Here is a 22,813-nt window from a genome sequence, read left to right on the forward strand (position 1 = left end):
TGTCCATACTGAGAGTTATAGCAGTAGAGTTATGCCAGTAAATTTCCCTGCATAGACAAGCCTTGAGTTGCAACCATGGAAGCTTTATTACCACTGATAGGGGTGAGCCAGACACAAAGAGCCCAGATGGTTTATCTTTTTACAAGCAAAAAAAATATTTTGTAGTATTGACAAAGGAAAAACTAAACTGGGAACCTGACTGTCTCAGTGAAACTGGGTCACAGAATTCTATGATTAAACTGTTAGTAGTTATTTAGGGCTTTTCTACACAAACAGTGCACTGAAACCTGGAGTGTAAACATAGTACACAGCAAGCTAGTACAGGATAAGTGTCCATGTGGATCCTGCTCATGTGCACGAAGAGTTCCCTACTGCACTTCGATCTATTCTGGAAAGAATACTACAGATTTTGTAGTGTTTGGCAGCAGGATCCACTCAGACACTTAGTGGGCATCAGACTGGTGCAGAGGTGATTTAGACCTAGCTTGCCTCAAAAAAGAGTGTTTGCATAGAGAAGCCCTTAAACTAGAGCTTCATATTAAAGGAATGAGCAAGGACAATAATGCTCATTAAGGGCTAAATAAGTCTCAGTAACTATCAGAGAAGCTACAGTTAGCTTAGCATTGAAAGTATGGAAAAAGATCAGGTAAGGCAATTTAGATACAGATTCTAACTACCCTTTTAGTTCACTCTCTCAGCATTTAGATGGTTGACGTGTAACATTACAAGGCAGCCAATGAGGGACTCTCACAGATCTTCCACGTGAGAGAGTTCCACAGCCAAGGACCCAGAGCTGGGAAATCCTGATCAAAGCTAGGTACCAAAAAACAAAATCAATCCATTCAACAATTCACAGTTTAAATAAATCGGAGTCCATCATTCTGTCATCAGTACAATGGATGTCTTAACAGGTTTAAATGAGTTTTCTATAGAAGCCAGTACTAATCTAACTCCATTAGATGAAGATTGGTCTGCCCTACCAGTAGATAAGTAATAAATGCAAGTGCGCTGTTGTCTGAGTAAAATTGTGAATCTGGGGCTATGGACAGTATAAATCGCTGTAAACTCATTGTCTTGAATTCTCTCTTTTCATTTATCTGCAGGTGCCAATTTTCTTTAGTCTCACTGTAATTACATTTGTATATTTCCAATTACAAAACAAGAAAAAACAAAAAAGGGAAATTTTGTATATTTACTTGAACTGCTCAAAAGAAGTCTCAGATTATGCTGATCAAGAGAAAATTAAGTTTAGTTCTAAAGTTAAATTTGTAAAAAGAGAGAAAGAAGAACATTCCTTCCCAAAAAAGCAGCTCCAACAGAAAAAGCCTAAGTGCACATACCACACACAGATGTTGCACATCAGAGATGTGCTTCTTTTTAAAATGAAGGACATCTCCCCCTCATACTGTGATCTTACTCTCTCATTTTTAAATGGTACATTTTTGCCAGAATGCAGAATAATGAAGTTCAATTAGACAACAGAAGTCTGAGCAGCCACAGGACTTTTTGAATATCTGAACCCTTGGATAACTGGGAGTTGCTACTGGGTTAGCTCACCCAAGGCACACAGACTTTGAAGACTGATGGCTTTTCCTCCAGTTACTCAAAAACAGCTAGCTTCCACTAGGGTTGCGCACTCTACCAGTATTTCAGTGCATCAGTGCTGGGTAAGATGATAATAGCCTGGTGAGCCTTTCAGCTTTCCAAACCTCCTGGGGAGATGAAGCTCCATTATGAATAAAAGGGTTTTTTGCATAAATCAAGGTTCTACTATACACACTAAAACAATTAATCCTCCATTATTGCAAAAAACTTTGTGCCCTAAAATTTTTTTATTGTGCCTCTCATTCAGTCCTCTTTCACCACCCCACATTTGGACCACAACTAGTTGAATGGCATGCCAGCACCTATGAAAAGAAGATTAGACAATATAATACTCTATAAGAATAAAGACAGCCAGCTCTTACCTCTGTGGTTTGCGAATATCCCAAAGTCCCACACCCTCTTTAGAGTTGGCAGTAGCCAGTAATCTGGGTTCTACTGGATTAAACATCACACTATGAAAGGCTGATGGGTAGTTTGCCAAGCAGAAGGGCTCTGTTGAAGAAAAAAATACGAAGATTTCAGACATAAGAACAAACAATGCATGCAACTGTTCTGATGCAATGATTTTGCAACTCACTATACTGTTTCCATATAGTGATCTGAAAATAAAGACACATTTCTCTGCAGATTCTTAAGTTAAACATGTTCCAAACAACGTAACTGATGTTTTGAAATCCACCGACATATATCATCTTTGCCTAGTGTGGAAAAACCCATATATGGGAGTTTATTCTCCACACAGAAGCTTAACAGAAGAGTTTAAGGCCATGACATTATACAGATCCAAAATTTTAATCTCATTAAGATAGAAGGCAAAAGCTGATCAGAGGAATGAATTCCTAAGTCAGTGAGTTCTTAAATCAGAGGTTCTCAAAGTTTCATAGTGCAAACCACATATTTACTAAAAGGAATAAATTTCATGGAGCCCTCCCCATTCATACAAGGCAGCTGCAGTACTTGCTTACATGGAAAAGTAACATTACTGAATGAAATTTGGCAGCTAGAAACAAGGGGTAAGAGTTAGAACCATGTGAGAAGCCATCTTTTCACAAATCATTAGCTCACAAATCACTGCAGATCACAAATGCTCTAAAGATCAGTGTCAGAGAACCACTGGCTGTTAATGCTAACTCTTATTCAATAGTTTTGATTCACAGAGATGTGCTGAAGTTCAGAAGAAACATACCTGGTACACGTAACATCACATATAGGTAAATTACTTGGTTAAGTATGTTTAAGATTCCAATAGCATAATCTGCATCAACTTTTTATTCAGTGGACATGAAAAAGTTAGTGTAAGTTACATCAATTTTATGTTCTGTGATGACTGCAATCAGCCCTGGCTGAATATGGGCACAACTCCTATTAAAAATCAGCACTAAAGAGTCTCAGCACCTCTGAAAGTCAGGTCACTTGTATTGGGTTTTTAACATTAAGTACTGAAGTTTGAAAGTGTTGGCAAAAGTTCAGACTACCCAGCAGAAGTAGTGTCACAATGACTCCATGGTAATACAAGAGTACTCTAATTACTTACATTTATTTTTGTAATCACTAAAACTATCTTCAAGTCTTATATACAGAACAATAAAATAAAACCAAATAAAAATACATAAAAACTTTTTAAAGAGGAAGACATGCAACTAACATGACATGTGCCTGCCATCATCTCCATTCTTCTGCTTGTATATTACATGTTTTTCCACCACATTTTTTTGACTCAGCTCTTCAGAGCAAGGACTTTTTCCTTAAGTGTCTGTATAGTGCCTACTACAAAACGTGGCACTTAACAAGTTTGGGACCTCTGAGCAGTGAAGCATTTAAAAGAAACATGATGATCTGCTATCCAGTTTGAAGAGGAGCTCCTCTACCATTAGAAATCACTGGAAATGGAAGAGTAAGTTGTTTTAAACAGACTGACTTTTGGGTCCCACATTTCCAAGTATCCAACATTTTGGAGATCTATAAATATCAGGGCTATTTTCAAGGGAGAGGGGTGGTTTGTTTTCCTTTTAAAAAAAGAAGTTTCATGATCTATTCATTAGAGAGATTGCCTGGACATCATAAACTGATCACTAGGTTTGAGAAGTTATCCCTGTGATTTCCTCCCAAAAGATCCCATTATTCATAGTCTACCCCAGGGATTGGCAACTTTTTAGAAGTGGTGTGCCCGAGTCATCATTTATTTACTCTAATTTAAGGTTTCGCGTGCCAGTAATACATTTTAACGTTATTAGAAGGTCTCTTTCCATAAGTCTATAATATATAACTAAACTATCATTGTATGCAAAGTAAGTAAGGTTTTTAAAATGTTTAAGAAGCTTCATTTAAAAATTAAATTAAAATGCAGAGCCCCCTGGACCGGTGCCCAGGACCCAGGCAGTGTGAGTGCCACTGAAAATCAGCTCGTGTGCCATCTTTGGGACGCGTGCCATAGATTGCCTACCCGTGGTCTACCCTATAGCTACCCATGACTGGCTTTTGGTGCTCGTGAAATTGACTTTTTGGGGGGAATACTTTTAACCAATTTGAAGCCCAAGAGGGCTCAGTGGTTGCCATTGATGGCACATATCAAATGCCTACAGCTGAGCCAAGTACCTCCACTGAATAGCTAGTGTGACCTCTAACTATATGAAGGGGAAAAGGCGAATAAAAGGCAAATTCACCGAACACAGGTCAGATAAAGGGACCCTGTGTTTTAATAGAGACTTCCTTTGTAGCTTTGGTCAAGTCTCAGCCTCCAACTGATCTCAATTTTCCAGACAGGGAAACATTTCTATTGTATAATGCTGTTCTGGTGATTAAAGTTTATGAAAAGCTATTACAAGTGCTAAAATTTATTGGAAGGCACACACAACCCTCCAGTGACTGCAGGCCTAACAGCTCCTAAAGCTGAGGTCTAGAGAGCTGTCCCTTAAAACACACTTACCTGGTGACAGCTAGGCACGGGTCTCAACCCAAGCAGCAGGCCTAAATTTCTCCCTCCCATTTTTACAGCAGATCAGTTAAATTTGGATACCCAAGACTGTCTGGTGTGTAGTAGTGTGAGCAAGAGGGGTAAACATTTGTTTGGCAAGCCCACCCAAAAGCGCTAAGGCTGCCTCTAGTCAACAGGCAGTTTCAAAAGCAGACCAACGGTGGAGCTGATCCTTTCAGTTTACATCATCAAATCGGGTTTCTGGTGGGACATAAGTCCTCTAACATTAAAACAACAGCCCTCACTGAGAAACACAGACCCCATTCAGCAAATGGAGATACTGGAACAGTGACAGATTGTCAAATGAAGGTTTTTTTTATTTAGTAAATATTCACTTGGCCGAGTTACTGTACCTAATTTGCTGGAGTTTCACCTGCATTAAAGACACACTTACCTTTCAAAGTACAGCACGGTACTTTTCTCCTAATTTACGAAAGTCTAACAACTTGTTTAATTATAAACAGATTATACCATCCAAATTAGTCAATTTAATTAAGGGATTTAATTTGGTGGTTGTTCTCTTCTGCTTTATTTCACACTTGCAGCTCTCACACATAGCAATATGAAAAGGTTTGTTTCTTACAAGAGACGTTCAATACCATCCCTCCCAAAGCTTGAGAAAACAAGTTTTTAAAAGGGAAAGGCTATGCAAGAGATTGAGGACTTGGGGGAAATGAATTCCACTCTATGGCTGTTAGTTATATATAAGCTGCTATTATATACTCTATTTTGAGATTTGATATTTTAAAGGAGTTTGCCAGACATTAAGGATTTTGACCCTGCATACACTTACTAGTAGGCATAGTGCTCACTACCACAAATAGTCCCACTGAAATCAGTGAGATTACTTACCGGTACTTACAGTAGTGAGCGCTACGTCTTGTAGCAAAATGATTACAAGCTTGGGAATTAAATGTTGAACTGGAGCCTCCATACGTTTGTTTCTATTTAATCACTAGAAAACATGCAGACTTTATACTGAAACCCAATAACCCCTGGACAAAAGGCCATCCTTATCAACCAACCTCTTAAGAAGCTGCCCCAGAACCGTCTCAAATGTATCGAGTGCAATCCTGCTCCACGTTAGTTATAAGGCCATCTCTTAAATGAGTGTCAGTAACAGGTACAGCTGAAGCAGTGACAAATATAGTTTAAATGCAAGTATAGGTAAATATAATTGAGTTCAGAAGCCTTAGTTAAACCTGAGTTTAGCCATGTGATGCTAAATACAGTTTCATCTTTTGCACACTTGCCAACAAACAGTGCTCAGCTCTACCGGTTGCTCACACCCATTGTCAGCAACAGGTAGTTTTCCCAGTACAAACAAGGCTTTACAGTCAGTCTTGTCAGAAAGAGACAGTAAAGAAGGGTGGGTTTTGTTTGGTTGTTTTTTTTAAGAAAAAAACTATTCAGAGATCTACCTGTTTAGTTAGGTGTTCACTCAATATGGTGAATTTTAATAAACCTAATTGTGTACTTACCCAACAGTGGGACTATTAGCAATACACTCAAGTAGTTTAGTTCAAAAATTGAGAATTTAAAAAAAAAAAAAAAAGTTTTGCATAGGGCTGTCACTTAAATCGCAGCTAACAAATGATTAACTCAAAAAAGTAATAATGATTAAAAATATTAATTGCAGTTTTAATCACACTGCTAAACAATACAATACCAATTGAAATTTATTAAATTTCTTGGATGTTTTTCTACATTTTCAAATATATTGATTTTTATTACAATGAAGTGTACAAGTGCTCACTTTATATTATTAAAAATATTTGCACTGTAAAAAATGATAAATAGTATTTTTCAATACACCTCATACAAGTACTATACTGCAATCTCTTTGTCCTGAAAGTACAACTTAAAACTGTAGATTTATTTTTTGTCACATAACTGCACTCAAAACCAAAACTTTCTAACACTTCAGAGACTACAAGTCTACGCAGTCCTACTTCTCCTGCAGCCAGTTGTTAAGATAAACAAGTTTGTTTACATTTACAGAAGATACTGCTGCCTGCTTCTTATTTACAATATCACCTGAAAATGAGAACAGGCATTCTCATGGCACTTTTGTAGCCAGCATTGCAAAGTATTTGCATGCCAGATATGCTAAACATTCGTATGCCCCTTCCTTCTTTGGCAACCATTCTAGAGGACATGCCTCCATGCTGATGATGCTCGTTAAAAAAATAATTATATCATATCTGTGACTAATCTCCTTGGGGAAGAATTCTATGCCTCCTGTTCTGTTTTACCAGCATTCTGCCATATATTTCATGTTACAGCAGTCTTGGATGATGACCCAGCATATGTTCATTTTAAGAACACTTTCACAGAAGATTTGACAAAACGCAAAGAAGGTACTAATGTGAGAGTTTTCAAAATAGCTACAGCACTCGATCCAAGGATCTGAAGTGCCATACAAAATCTGAGAGGGACGAGGTGTGGAGCATGCATTCAGAAGTCTTTAAAGAGCAACACTCAGATACGGAAACTACAGAACCCAAACCACCAAAAAGGAAAATCAGCTTTATGCTGGTGGCAGCTGACTCAGATGATGAAAATGAACATGCGTCGGTCTGCTCTGCTTTGGATAGTTATCAAGGAAATCCATCATCAGTATGGATGCATGTCCTCTGGAATGGTGCTTAAAGTATGGAAGGACATATGAATCTTTAGACTATCTGGCATGTAAATATCTTGAGACTCCGGCTACAACAGCATCATGCAAACATCTGTTCTCACTTTCAGGTGACATTGTAAACAAGAAGATGGCAGCATTATCTCCTGCAAACTGTAACCAAACTTGTTTGTCTGAGCAATTGGCTGGACTAGGACTGAGTGGACTTGTAGGCTCTGAAGTTTTACATTGCATTGAAAAATAAAAAAAACAGTTATTTTTTGTACATAATTCTACATTTGTAAGTTCAACTTTCATGATAAAGAGACTGCACTACAGTACTTATATTAAGTGAATTGAAAAATATTATTTCTTTTGTTTTTTACAGTGCAAATATTTGTATTCTGTGTTGTAATTGAAATCAATCTATTTGAAAATGTAGAAAACATCCAAAAAACAATAAATGGTATTCTGTTACTGTTTAACAACAGGATTAAGTCTCAATAGCCCTCGTTTTGCAAAACGCAAAATGCAGTAGAAATCTTTTATTAAACTTCACTCTTTCCCCTCCCTTAGACAACATACAAAAGCAGCTTGAGAACTGAACCAAGCCTGGAACAAAATGCTAGATTTCACCACTAACCAAGCTGTATAGAGCATTCGGCATACGTCACAGAACATTGTTATATTTGTGTTTGAATAGAGACAGACAAAATTCCAAGAAGGATGCTGGCCAGTTCCAGGTTCTCTTTCTATACTACAGAATGTACCACCACTGGACATCACAGCTACCCGAGAATTTCTGTTGTAGCACACGAACAGCAGGGTTCAGAAAAGTTGTGGATTTATTTTAATTAGAGGGTGGTTTATTTTGATTGTTTTGCAAAGAATTAAAAGAGAGAAACCCTGTTAAAAAGTACTACATTAAGACACTTAGTTTCCATATACAGAAAAGAACAAATTTTTCCAGGCAACTAATAAATGTATTTAATAGATCACGCAAGAACCTGAACACAAAGTAAGCACACACCCAAAAAACTCTCCTCATCTCATAGAAGAAAGTGTAAATACAGGAGCCGAAAATTTTACAGGAGCCAAATTAATGAATCAGTCACCTCAAAGGTAAATTTTTAATTCATGTTGCATACAGAAACGATTTATTATAGGTACTTCTGATGGTCTTTCATGTCTAGTTCAAGAACTTAGTTCATTCTAGGGCCTGAAAATGCAGGCCAGAGGGGTAGTGCCTGCAGCCCTGCTAATCACAGACAGCTGCACTAACCCCAGAAGTGGGTGGCACTGACATGTTAGTGGGCAGAGCCGGGACTCCTAGCAGATAACTAATTCAGTGAGGAACCAAAGTACTGTGGTTCCAAACAGCAGCTTTAAGCCAAATAAAATGTTATATTAGAGGGCAATAAGATGAAACTGATGTAAAGTCAGGGAGGAGAGGAACGGAAATAATTACTGCAGTGACATGATGAATGTTCTGAATTAAATTTCCAGACAGAAACTATTTTAAAATGGAGTTAAGGGGGAGAATACATACCAGTCATTTAAAGTGATAATTACAATATCCTGTAGTATATCTCCAAAATGATCTTTATAATCCCAGGAAATTCAGATTTAAGATATGGAAATGCACAGTTAGGGCACCTAAACAACCTTAACTCTGCTCTATAATGAAACCATATGATTATGGATTAAGGCATTTTAATCTCAGACTAGAGTAAAATGATCTTTAGAAGACACTTCTTTTTCTAATGTGCCTTCAAAAAGGGACAAAAGGAGAAAAAGGAGAGCTTAGACATACCAACTGTTAGGAGATGGGATAGGCTCCCTGAATATATGTACGCAGAAAAATGTATATTTAAAAGTAAATATGATCTTTGGGGTCTGATATTTGAAGCCATGTAGGCTGGCAATCCTGTGCTATTACTAGGGTTGCCACCTTTCTAATGGCTGGTAACCAGACCTCGAGACCCCATCCCTTCTCCACCTCTTCCCCCAAGGCCCGGCCCCCATCGCAGGGTCTTCACCTGCACAGCCGAGGCTGCCTTACCCACCACCTGTGGGCTGCGCAGGGCCTCACAAGCAGCCTGGCCCCAGAGGCAGCTGCAGCGGCTGCTGCATTGCCTCCTCCTTTCTGCTTAGGATTGCAACATTTGCCACAGATAAAAAAACAAAAACAAAAAAACACGGCACCCAAACAGACACACAAGCTGAAACCCAGACTGTCTGGGTGAAAACCAGATGGGTGGCAACCCTAACTATTACCACAATCCAACATTAGTACAAGATAGCAAATCACCCCCCCACAGGAATTATGCATCATACTCCTTCCCCATCCCTCAAATCTACCCCAGTAAAGAGTTCTCTCTACATTAATACTCTTTTCTGCCTACAGCTCTCACCTCCATGGGGAGACTCTCGGATATCCCAAATGAGAACCCGGCCATCGTCGGATGAACTGGCAAAGACGTTATCATTCACTGGGCTCACTGAAAGGCCATACACTGCATCTTCATGTGCAAACACATCCAAGGTCTCACTGCTGCAAGACAAACATGTATTATTTCCCCTCCTTTTGGTGTACATTGTTTCAGGAGGCAATTGATAGCCATAGATTTGTCACCTGGCAGTACTGAGTGACAAGATTAACACCGCTCAGACTAGATATGAAGTTCTTGTTATGGAGTTAAAATACAATATTTGCTAACTAGACACCTACATATCTATCAATCACAAAAAGCCTCCAAAGTGTGAAGGTGTTTACAAGAGTGAATTTGCATTAGATAAGTTTTGTAATAAGTGAGCTAGGTTAGTTCCTCTTTCTTTTCAGTCTTTTAAAGGTTACAAGCTACTACTATACTAGTAATTGTAAACAGAATTAATATAAAATAAACAGTTACTCAACTGTGACTGTTTAAGGAAGGGAACATAAGTAAAGTAATGGGGTAAATTCATATATATAACACCAGGAATGAGTTTGGCCCAACATTGTGCTACTAACAGCACTGAAGCTTATAAAATTGCAAGAACTTCATGCAAGGGTGGAGCTACCAACTTTGACAATAATAGTAAGGTAAAATAAATTTTGGGGGTCATATCTGCTTTAAAGAAGTAACCTTGCTTACATTGTGCTTGTGCTTTTTATTTCATTTGCATTTCTTTAGAGAGTAAAAAAAAAAGGTGTTCTCAAAGGGTTCTGATTTTAGTGAAAGTTTTTGTTGCTTGCTTGTTTTTTTTACCTTGAAAGTATTATGAACATCAACCCTGGTTTCCTGTGTTTGAGAGGGGTCTTCCTGGGGCCCTTATGATGGCTAGCTTTCATTTCTTAATTAAAAAGAGACAAGGAGGTGGGAGTGTTGATTCTTTAATACAAGAATTCTTTCACCTAGAGGTTTGCCAGTCATTGGAGTTAACTGTTAAAAGAACAACAGTTTTAAGAAGTCTCAGCTACTCAGCTTTCCTCTTGGGATGTCATTTCACTAGTTCTCCAGTCAGTGTCTTCCAGGATAGACCATACCTGAATTTCTAATGCGGAAAATAAGCTGAGAAGATCCCCCTACCCCCCAACCCCCTTTCCTCACATCTAATCTTTATCCAAACATACAGCATTAAAACAAGGGTTCAAGCCCAGTTTCCACTCGCCTCCCATTTTTGTAGGTCACTTCGAAAATGAGCAAGAAAGGAAGAATCCCAAGAAACGACAAGCCATCATGACTATGTAAAGGCTAGAACGGCCAGCGTGAGGCTCCTAGATTTGCTGTATTTCTTGGGGAACAACCTAGATGCACAGTCTGTCTAGCAAAAACTCCAGGGTACAGCAAGTCCTTCAAGGAAATCCTGTCTGAAATTAATGCAAGTTTTAGCAGTGCCCATGCTAAAACTGCTGATCTAGGAGAGAGATTGAGTAACTGTCTCAGGAGGTGACTAACTTGGAAACCAGTTTTGATAATATAAAGGCTAGAATAGCAGCAGCAGAAAGTCCCACTTGAGCATATGAAAGAAAAAAAAAAAAAAAAAAAAAAAGAATTTGATGGAACTACATACAGCCATCATTAAAACATAAAATGTTAAACAGAGTGAAATTTCAGAAAATTAAAATGAGAATTCAAAATATCACACTGACTGGGTTCCCCGCAGAAGATGGTGCAAACAAGTATTGCAGTATTAGAGGAATGGGACAAATGTGCTGCAATTGGACAGAATAGATCTGAAAATCCAGTATGTAACAAAAGCACATGCCAAAACAAAATCAAAGGAAGGACTGTGCTTAAAACACTCAAGCAAGATATATGGTGAACAATCACTTTCTGCAAAAGATGCCAGTGATGAAGACTTCTTGTCAAATGTGGGGGGGTGGAAGAGAGATAAAACAAAACTGTGTATGGTTTTTGTTTTGATTTGCATTCCCAGGTGTAAGCCAGAGAACATGAACAAAGTGGAGAGGATTTGTTCTAACTAAGAATGAGTGTGAAGAGCAAGACATACAGTCGTTATTTTTTCTCTTCAGTCAAATGTCAGGTCAGACAGACACTCAGGTGAAACATTTAGTTTGGGACTTTTATTCAGCGTAAAGAGTTTTGAACACGCCTCGCAACAGAGATCCTTCCAAATTATGCTAATCAGGACTCAGGCAACACAGAGATTTAAGGTTTATATTTCTCACTATTCTTATTTCTCACTATTCTTACATCCGTTCCTGCCTTGTCTGACTTCGTATTCATTTTGCATCAGTGCACATTACTTAATCTTTATTACTTAACAGTTTGTGGGAGCTAAGCAGCATGTACAGACCAAAACATTAGCCTACAAAGATTACACCCCAGAAATCAAATCCAGATCAGAAGAAACACAGTATCCTGATTGTTCAACTCTGATATTCAGACAGAATAACACTATGATGTTAAATATATTTTGGATAACCTTTCTACCCATGTTATCTCACAATATGACTTCTAGGGCACAATTCCCCACAACCTTGTACTTCTGGTATAAGTGGGTGTAAAATCCGACAGGTGTGAATGACCACTGCCTTGCACCTTGTGTTGTTATTTATAGCTGTAGGATTTCACACACTCACTTTGTACCAAAACTGCAAGGCTTTGGGCAATTGGGCCCTTGGAGGCAGATTTTTAGACACTTAATTCCCACTGAAGTCAAGGGGAATTAGGTGCGCAGGTGCTTTTGAAAATCCCACTAGGGCCTCGATACCTTTAAAAATGTGGCCCTTCAACTTTATAATTCCCCATTTGCAACATACTACTGTCTTCATGAGAGTACCTATTTCCCCCCACCCCAAAACAACAACATGAAACCAAAGGGAAAACCTCCCCACAATGTAATATTTTTACTTCAAAATGTCACTTTTTTTTTTTTTTTTTTTTTAAATAAGATAGCACATTTTGGGCTAAAATCTTCTAGAAGAAAAGTAAAGACCATCAGTTTGGACGCCTCCAGTGACTAAGATTATAAAGCTGAAGCAGCAGTGGAAACAAACTATGCATTTACCTTTCAACATCATGGAGTATAACTTGCTCATCATTGCCTATAAAGAGAAATATAAACACTTAAAATCACGCACTGGTCATTAAGACTTTATAGTGAAGAAAAAAGTTTTTGCAATTTCCATTTTGAAAACAAAAGCATTGTGGAGCGATGACCAGCCTGGTTGCCCAATGGTGAGCACTCTGCTTGTCTACACAGAGGCTCTGGGTCAATTTCTGGTTGTCTAAAGCACCAAGCCTTACAGGAGTGAAGAGTTCTGTAGAGACAGTAAGTCTTAAATAAAGCATGTCTCACATTGCTCAGATACTTCAGTTAATTAAGGGGTGTTGCTGATCAAGCTCTGACCAGTTTCAGCCAAAATTTTAGTGCATGCGTGGGTGGAGAAGGTGATGATGAGAAGTTTCAGGTCTCCTACAGAGACACCTATACCCACTGCAATTCACAAGAAAAGGTGTAACAGCTTAAGCTGTTACAACAGAGGAAGGGCAAACTAGATGCTATCATAGTTTTAGCATTTGAATTGTGAGCCTAGTGCACTCTGCATGTTAGTACAACAATGCTCAGTACTGCTGCAGTGACAGCATATTGGGCTACAATCACTGTTATGCAGGTGTGCACTCACTACTGTGACCACAATTATTTTCATATTAAAAATCAGATAGCCTCCCTTGATAATGTTCGTTAAATGCAAGTCAAACTGTCCATATGAATGCAGGCCAAGGAGACTGCATCCATAAAAAATATCCTGGTCCCTCCATGTAACCCCAATCTCTATTCGTGAAGGTTGTTCCCCCTCCCCCATTCTCTGTACTAAACACTAGCAAATACAGGTTTAGCTTCTACAGTTTCTGAAAGATTCAACATAGCATTGTGCATGCAGTTACCATTCATTTGCAGTGGAATGAAGAAAGGATAAAATAAAAACCAAAGAACCTCATCCTTAGTCTAAATGCATCTATCCATCCTGTAAATATGATGTCAGCTATCAAGCAGTGATGCTCATGTGATGTTCAGGAGAATGAACAAGGGTTCAGAAGGAACAAGAATCCATTTATTGATATGCATTTTAAATGTAAAGAGGACTCCAAAGTTTGGTTTATCTTGCACATGTTTAAATCTGTTTTCTCTATGGAATAAACATGAGAAATAAGTTTCCATATAGCTAAGTGGAGGCAAGAAGTGTTTTCCTATGTCTACAAACTCGCTTTAGAGGCTCCTGGCAAATGAGGGGACAGAGCAACCATTACTGTGCCAACATTAGGCTATGTCTACACTTCAGCTTACGCCAGCATCATGTGTGTTGCTCAGGGTTGTGAGCATCATAACTCTTTGAGCATCATAACTTACACTGACATCAGCACGTGTGAGCAAAGCGCTATGTCAGCAGGAGAGTTTCTCCTACCGACACAGCTTCTGCCATTCGCGGAGTTGGTGCCCCGTTATAGATGTAGACACACCCTTAGATTACTGTGTAGTGGCTCTTTTCCATGGTCCTTTAATCAAGCCATTTACACAAAGTGCCTAGTTTAGATCCAATAAAGCCACACTGATTTCTGTGAAATTACACCAATGATGAATCTGGCCTAGTTTTTCCCAAGGACTTCGAACTCCACCCAATGTACACAGATGAACTGAAGAGGAAGCCATTACATCAATCTGACTTTAATCTTCTACATATTAAGGAACCTGCTTTCCCCTCCCCACTACAAGCTGCAGAAGGAGGAGAGTGAGGAAAAAGAGAGAAGTGGAGTGAGAAGGGGGAGGGGGGGAGAATACAAAGCGGTCACGACTTGCCTCTGTCTCTGGTTCTATTGCTGTGGTGGGAAGAAAAGATAGGGATGTAGCCAGGACCACAAGTTGACTGGGTTACACGTGGCACCTTGCTGTTAAAAGTGTCCCCACCATTCAGGTAAGTAGGGTTCACAATAACTTGGTTTTACTGTGATATTTAAAGAAAATTCGTACCAAATTATTCTCCACAAATGGTAAGAATTGTGTGTAACTCTTCCACTTCATTTAGAACACCCCCCTTTTATACTGGTTATGACAATGAAAGACCAGAAAATGCCCACTATTCTATTCAATTATACTTCTGGGGATGGAATAAAGCATATACAGAAGGTGGTTTGGTAGTCAATGCCCCAGATTTGTATTAGTGGGACTCCATGGAACCACAAGTTCAGTTCAGCTTTTCATTCACTCAGAGTATGAAGTTGAGTTCAATATACAGTTTACTATGAGTATTTAAAAACCATTCATGTTCTTTGTGTTCATTGAACATTAAAGGCTTCATGGCACTCGCCGTAGGAGCAGAGTTTCCCTGGTGTCTTTGGCCAAGGTTTCCCTTCCAAAGTTTGTTCTGCAGAGCACTGTCCACCCAGCTGTTGTCCTCCGCTCTAGAAGTAGCTTGATATAAAAAACTTTACCTGTATACATACACACAAAATGCTTTGAGATCTTTTAGACTGAAAAAATATATATATATTTCACTTTATACTTGTTTTGGGCAACCTGCCTCAATCCATAACACACACACTATCAAACATTTTTGTGATAAGAAGGAGTTCTTCTTTCATTGTTGGTATGAACTAACAGTTCCACTCACTTTAATCAAGTTTCCATATTTTAGTTTTTCAATTTGCAAAAATCTGATTTTCTGTGGTTGAACTTCAACTCAATTCAAATTGCAGTAATATATTGGACAGGGAAAACCTTTTACATCTGCACTTCTATCATACCTTTCAAGGATGTCAGATCACTTTATAAAGTATATTTAGCCCCCTCTTATAAAGGGAAACAAAATAGAGAAGGTAAGAGACATAGTTTACAGCACTGACTATGAAGTTCACAAAATCTCAGTGGGAGAAGGAAATCAAGAGCTCCAAAAATGTGCTAAAAAAGAAACTACATCATAGTGTGGGCAGATGAAGGATACACATTTTTTTCCCTTCTTTACTGGTCTCATTAGATTGTAGAAGGAATTTTCTGCATGGATTTTGATACTTATGCAAATATTCATTCATTAAAACATGTTTCTTCCCCTCCCCTTCTCTGAAAAAGTTTCACTATAAAAAAAAAGGGGGGGGGGAAGGGGGAGAATCTAGTACTGATGAAAGGTGTCAGACCAAAAATTTTAGAGACCGCAGTCCTCTATATATTTCTCCAGAGCAAGTACATGTTTCTGCCACAGACCTTCTGCCCCAATACCTCAATCCTGAATTTTAAGAATTTAAGTTGTTCAGTTTTAACAGCCAGCTTACTACCCAAGTGAAGTAAGACTATCAGCAAGTGGGCCAATCAGTGCCAAGTGTCTGCCCATTGAAATCTGGAATGAGATCTCAGCTCATTTCAGAGACCACTGAACAGCCATCAGATGGTAACAGCATTTGATCACTACCAACTTGTTCTAAATTTGAACTGGCAGCTTACAGCAAAAGCTCTGTATTCCATGCATACTTGTGGAACCGTCAGAGATGATTCTGTTGGAAGGCCTGCTCCTTAGCTGAGCCAGAGCTCAAGAAAAGGCAAAGGTGGCTTTTAGCCATCTATCCACTTCTTCAATCTCCAAAGGCTGATTTGGATCCAGTGATACCGTTCAGAAGCCTCAGAGTGCTAGGCCACCTATGCCAGGTTAGGGGAGGGGTCAGGAGCAATGACATAGAGCAGACTATGCCAGCTCAGCAACATTCAAATTTTTTTTCCCATTTCAGGGGACTCCTCAAGGGCCAAGTTAGAGCAGTTCTGTGCAGGCCAATGGGTCTTTGTGTGGGATAGTATCTGGCTTATTGTTTTTATTCTAAAGAGTTTATAATCCAGTCTCCTTAAATCAAGTTTCTTTTCCTTCCTTACCTCCAGAGAACACTTTTGTGTTACCACTGTTGAAAGCTAGGCAGAAGATGTTAGAATGATGCTCCCCTTTCAGCTGCACTGGTTTGACTCTGGAGTGAATGGCTTGTTCCATATGCCAAAGCAGGACCCGGCGGTCATCCCCTCCTACAAAAAAGGAAAGGAAGCCTGTGTGACAGACTGAACTAAATGTAAGCCAATGGGAGAAGTAAAGTTATTTTACACTGTCAACATTCACATAGGCTTTGTTGGGATCCAGATTAATTTACCACACAGCCCCCTCCACCCTTCCACCTCCATTGGTTTGGATATGCTAATGGTTATGAACAAAATTATTCACATCAAGAGATAAATAGCACCTGGACATTTTGGTTATGAAATGCAGATAAGACAGCAGGTTAAGTCTGAAAGATTAAATACTTTCTTTTTGAAAAAACAAACATTCTTTCAGCATATACAGACACGATCAGCCTGCAGGGACCAAAAGAACCTACCATAAATTGGGCTGGCTATAGGACAGGGCATTAAATATCAAGATTTTAACACAGATGCATCAGCATGCCCTCTCAACTACTGTTAAAGACTTGTAAAGGGTAAAAAATGTATTTCTGTGATGATTACCTGTCACAGGCCAGTTAATAGTGGCAATCAACAGAGCAATATGGGCTTAAATACATTGTTTTTTTTTTTAATTTGCAGCTCATTGTACTTTTGACCATTAACCTGGTCACCATTTTGAAAGGCAGTAAACCATCCATAAAATATACTCAAATATTTGCCAGACAGATAAGGCAAAAGTTGGCAAGGAAAGAAATACTAGCTGATTTGCAAGTTTCTAAAAACAGTATTAAAACAGTTATATTAGACTTAGGCAGAATAGCATTTGACAATGCCCTTTGAACACAGAGTGCTTTTGAAAAGTACATGTTTGAAGATTTGGATAAGAAAGTATTTTTTAAAGGAACAGCCAAATAAGTTAGGCTCAAAATAAATTTAGTTGGTGATTTTTTATATGTGAACAAAAAGTTATATTGGAAATAAGACAAGTCATTACATAGAGAAAAGTTTCAGTTAAAACATTTTAAAAATTTCCTTGCACAACTGGAAGCCCAAAACACAGCAAACTTGGGCCAAAAAAGTGAAACTGACTACAACCGAAATGAAGCTGATTGCTTGGATAATAAAAATCAAACCAAAAGTCAAATGCATAGAGTTAAAAAAAAAAAACCCACACAATAAAAAAAGGTTAAATATAATAAGATTTGTTAAAACTACTTTAGTAATAGAGAAGGAAATTTTTTCATGGAATTGAGTTATATGGAACGTGCCTTAAGTAACCAGTGTCTCAGCTAAGTCAAGCATCTTAAGGCAATCTTTCTAAAAATCTGTTACACAGCACAGCAGTATTCAAACATTTCTTATACAATGAATTCTTTGGGACAGGGACCATCCCTTCTTCTATTTTTGTACTGCACAGTACATGCTGATGATATGATAGACTTGTAATATGTTTGATAATCACTAGGAATAGAGATGCCAAATAAGTGACATGTCCAGATTAATTATAAACAAACTTCAATTTATTGAAAACTGATGTGAGCTTGGCTTTCTTGCTGGCTGGAAATGTGGCACAGGAAGTTCACATGTACACTTCAGCTGTTTTAGATGAGTGAGTAATTAATAAGTGAGGGTTTCAGATAAATGCAAGAGGCAGTCATTGAAATACATTAAATTAAGTCTTTAAGCTGAAGAAACCTGGCAGAGACTGACACTTTTAATTGGTTACTTTTCAGAGATCAGAGTTATGGTCAAAGTATCAACCTGCTTGTGACAATCATGTCTTTTAGTTGTCACCAGTCAGCAACACCAGCAGTTTAGGCTCAAGCCTTCAATATGTAGGGGAGGTGATCAGCAACATTACTGTACTTCTATCAGATATCTCTTGAGATGTACATTGTAAGAGGGCTTTTTATAGAGTCAAAACATAATTTAATATTCTATTGTGGGAACAACTAAGACTGTAAAACCACTACCACATGCCTACATTACCCTAATGCTCCTAGTTCTCAAATGGGACTACCATCAACTAGGATTCCCACAAACTGTTAATTCTGTAAAAAGTGCATTTCCTGTCAATGCAATCTTTAAGAGTTAAGGAAGTCACCAAGTAAGGCAACATTTACATCCCCATCAACCTCAGTGCACATTTTACCCCACCTGAACGACACAATATCCAGGGACACTCAGAATGCTCATCTGTAAAATAAATTCCCTTCGACTTCCAACAGCCACTCAATCCTGCTCTGACAGAAGTTAGGAAGGTTACCCAAGCAAGCATAAGCATTCCACAGCAGGGCTTCCCTGCAGGAGGAATTACAATTTGGATGGGATATGCAGTGGGAAAGTCTTATACATGTTACAATTTAACACTTTCAAGTACTGAGAATGCAGCATGGATTCCCTCTCCCTGTCACCTCTATACATCCCCCTTTCATTAATGGGTTCCTGTTCCCTGCAACTTCCCTTTATGCCTCTGAGACATATGACTCACTCCCCTGCAAACCTCTGAATAGCCTTTCTGGGCATCCACCCCATCCACAGCCACCTGCAGACTAGCTAAAGTTTGGTACAGAGAGTAGGGATTACCTAGTAGGGTTCAGACTGACATGTGCCAGTCTGGAGAGCCATGATCATGGAGATATGGTCTCCATTTGGCCAACTACAAGCTCCACTTCTCAGGCAAAAAGGGTAACTCCTCCCTATTTCCTGCCCACTACATGCATCTTATTGCTAATATCTTAGGTACGTATATGGCTACTCCATTATGACACCATTTGAGCATCTCATTATCTGTAATATATACTTATCCTCATATCAACCCTGTAAGATGGAGATAATAGCAATTCCCTATTTTACAGATGGGGACTGAAGCACTGAAAGACTAAGGCCTAGTCTACAAGGAAAAATTTTGCTGGAATAGTTATGCCAACTAGCAGGGAAGAGTAATAACAAAAATCGGCACGCCTAACCAGCATCTCTCTGCCTGCAAAAACCCTAGTGTAGATGCAGCTATACTGCCAAAAGTCATTTTGCTGTAGAGCTTATTTCATTCACGAAACTGTTACAAGCTATACCAGCAAGAGAACTCTTTCAGCAGTACAAGTTGTATCTCCACTAGGAGTGTTTATTAGCAAAGCTATACTCAGAAACCCTTTCTAGTGTAGACAAGGCCTAAGAAATTTGTCCACAGATCATACAAAGTCTTTGGCAGAACCAGGCACTGAATCCAGGTCTCTGAATCATAGGCTAGCACCCTACCCGCTGGACCATCCTCTCTCCAGGACATGGTGGAAGAAGACAAAGGGATTTTAGATTCGCAGGAAAAGCTGCCTGAGAAATACAGATTGTAGCTCCTCTCTGAAGGCAAATCTCTCATGGCTCACTACAAGAAAGTCCAAGAGTCCTAGTCCTTTTGGACTACCACTACCAACGTTTAAGTCCAAAAGAACCTATGGTGCCACAGCTGGATAGGTGGATGAAGGGGCAGCACAGTCGAAGCTAAAGTGTGGAGTTTGTGTATTACTGACCCCATCCCATCTAGAATGGTGGTTAGAATAACTAGTAGGTGTATGACTGGCAGTGCTTTACAGTGTCATGATAGCATTAGAGACAAGATTTGAATAACCCATGAAAATTTTTTTTAATGAAAATTCCTTCTGAGCTGATATTTGCTATGCTGTTTCTCAGACAGAAAAGGAATGGCTCTGAAGTTTTATTTTTTAATAAAATCCATTGCGTCATAATCTGTTGACAATTCCTTGCATTATGATTTTTCCCAGTACTGATAATAAGCTTAGACCTCTATATTACTTGCATTGGCAGGATATCCTTTCTTGGCACAATTATTGCCTTTAATCAGGGGGAAATAATAATGAAAGTAATTGTCACCAGAACAAGTCTAGTTTTAGAGAAACTAGTAGGCACATAACAATGAGACTTCAAACCAGGCCAAAATTACATTGATCAAGATATTCACACAGAGTTGACAAGGGAGGGAGGAAAAATAAAAGAGATAGAATGGGGATTAAAGATGTTTGCTGTTTTCACCAGCTTGAAGAAGGCATTTGATTTGGTTTGGAGGAAACCATTAAGAAAGTAGTAAAATCAAACGGATTTCCAGATAAGGTAACTGCAATTGTAAAAGAAAATTATGTACTGAGGCTCCTGCTGTGCCGTAAGAATTGGTGGAAAATTAAACAACTGGTTCAAGTCAAAATTTAGTGTAAGACAAGGAGGCATGGAATCCCCATTGCTTTTCATCATGTTCTTAAATGGGATGTCAGGAATGGTTAACAAGCTGGAGAGCATGGCACTCTAATCTAGAGTTAAGCTATTTACTTATTCCGATGACATCATACAACTGGCAAAGATGTTTGAATTAGTGAGTATACTCTTTGCTACTTTGGAAAATTGGTGTGGTCAACTTGGAATTACAATAAATGCCAAGAAGATGAAGGGGTTTTAATTTTGGAAAAGGGATAATACATAAAGCATTGAAATGCAGTTGCGGTGAAGTTGAAGAACAAGTAAAAATCACACGTGTACCCAAGAAGCTTGATGAGTGCCGATGGTTCCATCAAGCAAGAGGTTAAATGGAGATATACTTTAGCTACAAATGCTGCACAGAAGTTGATGAAACCATTAACTGATAAAAACAGCATGTTTGGTACCAAAGCGATAATTCACCAAACCAGCGTACTACCAGTTTTACTCTATGGTCCAGAAGCAGCTGCATTAAATGAAACTATTATCAGAAGGCTGGAGACAGGAGAGATGAGAATTCTTCAGAAGATGGCAGGTGTAAAGTGGAATGATTTTAAGATAAATGAAGTTAGGAGGAAAGCAGATGAGAAATCATGGTGCTGGATTAGCTGCAATAGAAAATATTACAATGGTAGGGAAGAGTGTAGAAGACAAACAGATGACAGGATGCCAAAGAAAATGATGCAAACACAACAGAGGTCAGTCTGACCTAGAGGCTAACCACCAACTGGATGGTGGGACATCGCATGCAGGGACATCATCAGGCTGGACTTAATGGGGGAATGAGCCATGGACAGGAACGAATGGTGAAACTTGTAGCGCATGTGTAAAGATGCTTTGGGATGAGAAGAGGAGTCATACAAAGATACATAATGACCCCTTCTCTAAAATGTTGCATCCACTTTCCTTACTCCTACAAATCAGATGTCTCTTGGCCCAAAAGTATAGTTTTACTCATAGAAGTAACTATATCAAGATAGCACATTTCTTCTCAACAGAACTTCTCTCCTTGAGTGTACTCAGATATCCCATCTATTTAGTTTAAATTAGTACCCAAGTTTTTACAGCATTTTAGTCATATCAGCACTTGCTGAACCAGTACAGCTAAGATCCACAGGAAGTAAGGGAAATCCAGTGTAACAAAACTGTTTACTAAAATCCCAATCAGTTATACCTGTGCCACTGTAGACAGAGGCATTGAACAGGTGTCAGAGACCTAATTTGGACTGCTGAACTTTTATTAATAGTAATGAAGTGCAAAATGGGAAGAACTCAGTTTAACTCACAGATCTTGGCTTATGTTTGCAAGATTGACAGTTTAAAAATTGCAAATTGAGCATGAAACCCCACAATGCCATTTTTAGTCACTTTTCAGACAGAATCACATTTTAAAGGCTTTAAACTTGTCCTCATTGAAGACTAAAGTACTTGACAAAGGCCTTTATTCATTATGGTCAAACTCTGGCTTCTTGCTTCAGTCCCCCCCATACGAAGCAGTCAGCCATGTAGAGAAATATGCCAAAGAAAAATCCACCTCCAGGACAATCTGGGAAGTGGTCACCCTTTCTACAATCCCAATTCCTCTATATCCACAGTATAAGACAGAACCTCCACATCAGTCGGTATGTTCTCCTTACTGTAAGGCTGCAGTGATTCTAGCACTGGGGAGAGGGATAGGTAGCATTCCTGTGCCCTACTCAAAGGTGTTATACTAAGTAACATCTACGCTAGGTAACTTAACCATTTCCTAACAGAACTGTAGGACCATAAGTTTAAGCAGAAACCATTCACTGCCTTCACATTAGCCATACTGAACCATTGCAGTTTTGCCCCACGTACATTAGTGCTCCACTGTACTGCTTCAGCTGATGCCTTCTGAGTAGGTACCTATCCAACAGGTCTCAGCATTATGGATTCTGGGAGATGAAAAG

General features: G+C 38.9%; 1 protein-coding gene across 3 annotated transcripts in view; it reads right to left on the minus strand.

Annotated features, from left to right (window-relative positions):
• The window catches only part of DCAF5 (DDB1 and CUL4 associated factor 5), a 98,991-nt gene that overhangs the window by 70,898 nt on the left and 5,280 nt on the right, over positions 1–22,813 (minus strand). For all 3 annotated transcript variants that reach the window (XM_032774799.2, XM_032774801.2, XM_075065397.1), the window contains exons 2-5: positions 16,563–16,706; positions 12,717–12,753; positions 9,614–9,753; positions 1,968–2,097 (exon numbers count right to left, since the gene is read on the minus strand). In XM_032774799.2, the coding sequence (XP_032630690.1) occupies positions 1,968–2,097; positions 9,614–9,753; positions 12,717–12,753; positions 16,563–16,706 (451 nt within the window). The remainder of the gene's footprint in view (positions 1–1,967; positions 2,098–9,613; positions 9,754–12,716; positions 12,754–16,562; positions 16,707–22,813) is intronic.

The sequence above is a fragment of the Chelonoidis abingdonii genome, chromosome 4 (assembly GCF_003597395.2).
Source record: "Chelonoidis abingdonii isolate Lonesome George chromosome 4, CheloAbing_2.0, whole genome shotgun sequence".
NCBI lineage: Eukaryota > Metazoa > Chordata > Testudines > Testudinidae > Chelonoidis > Chelonoidis abingdonii.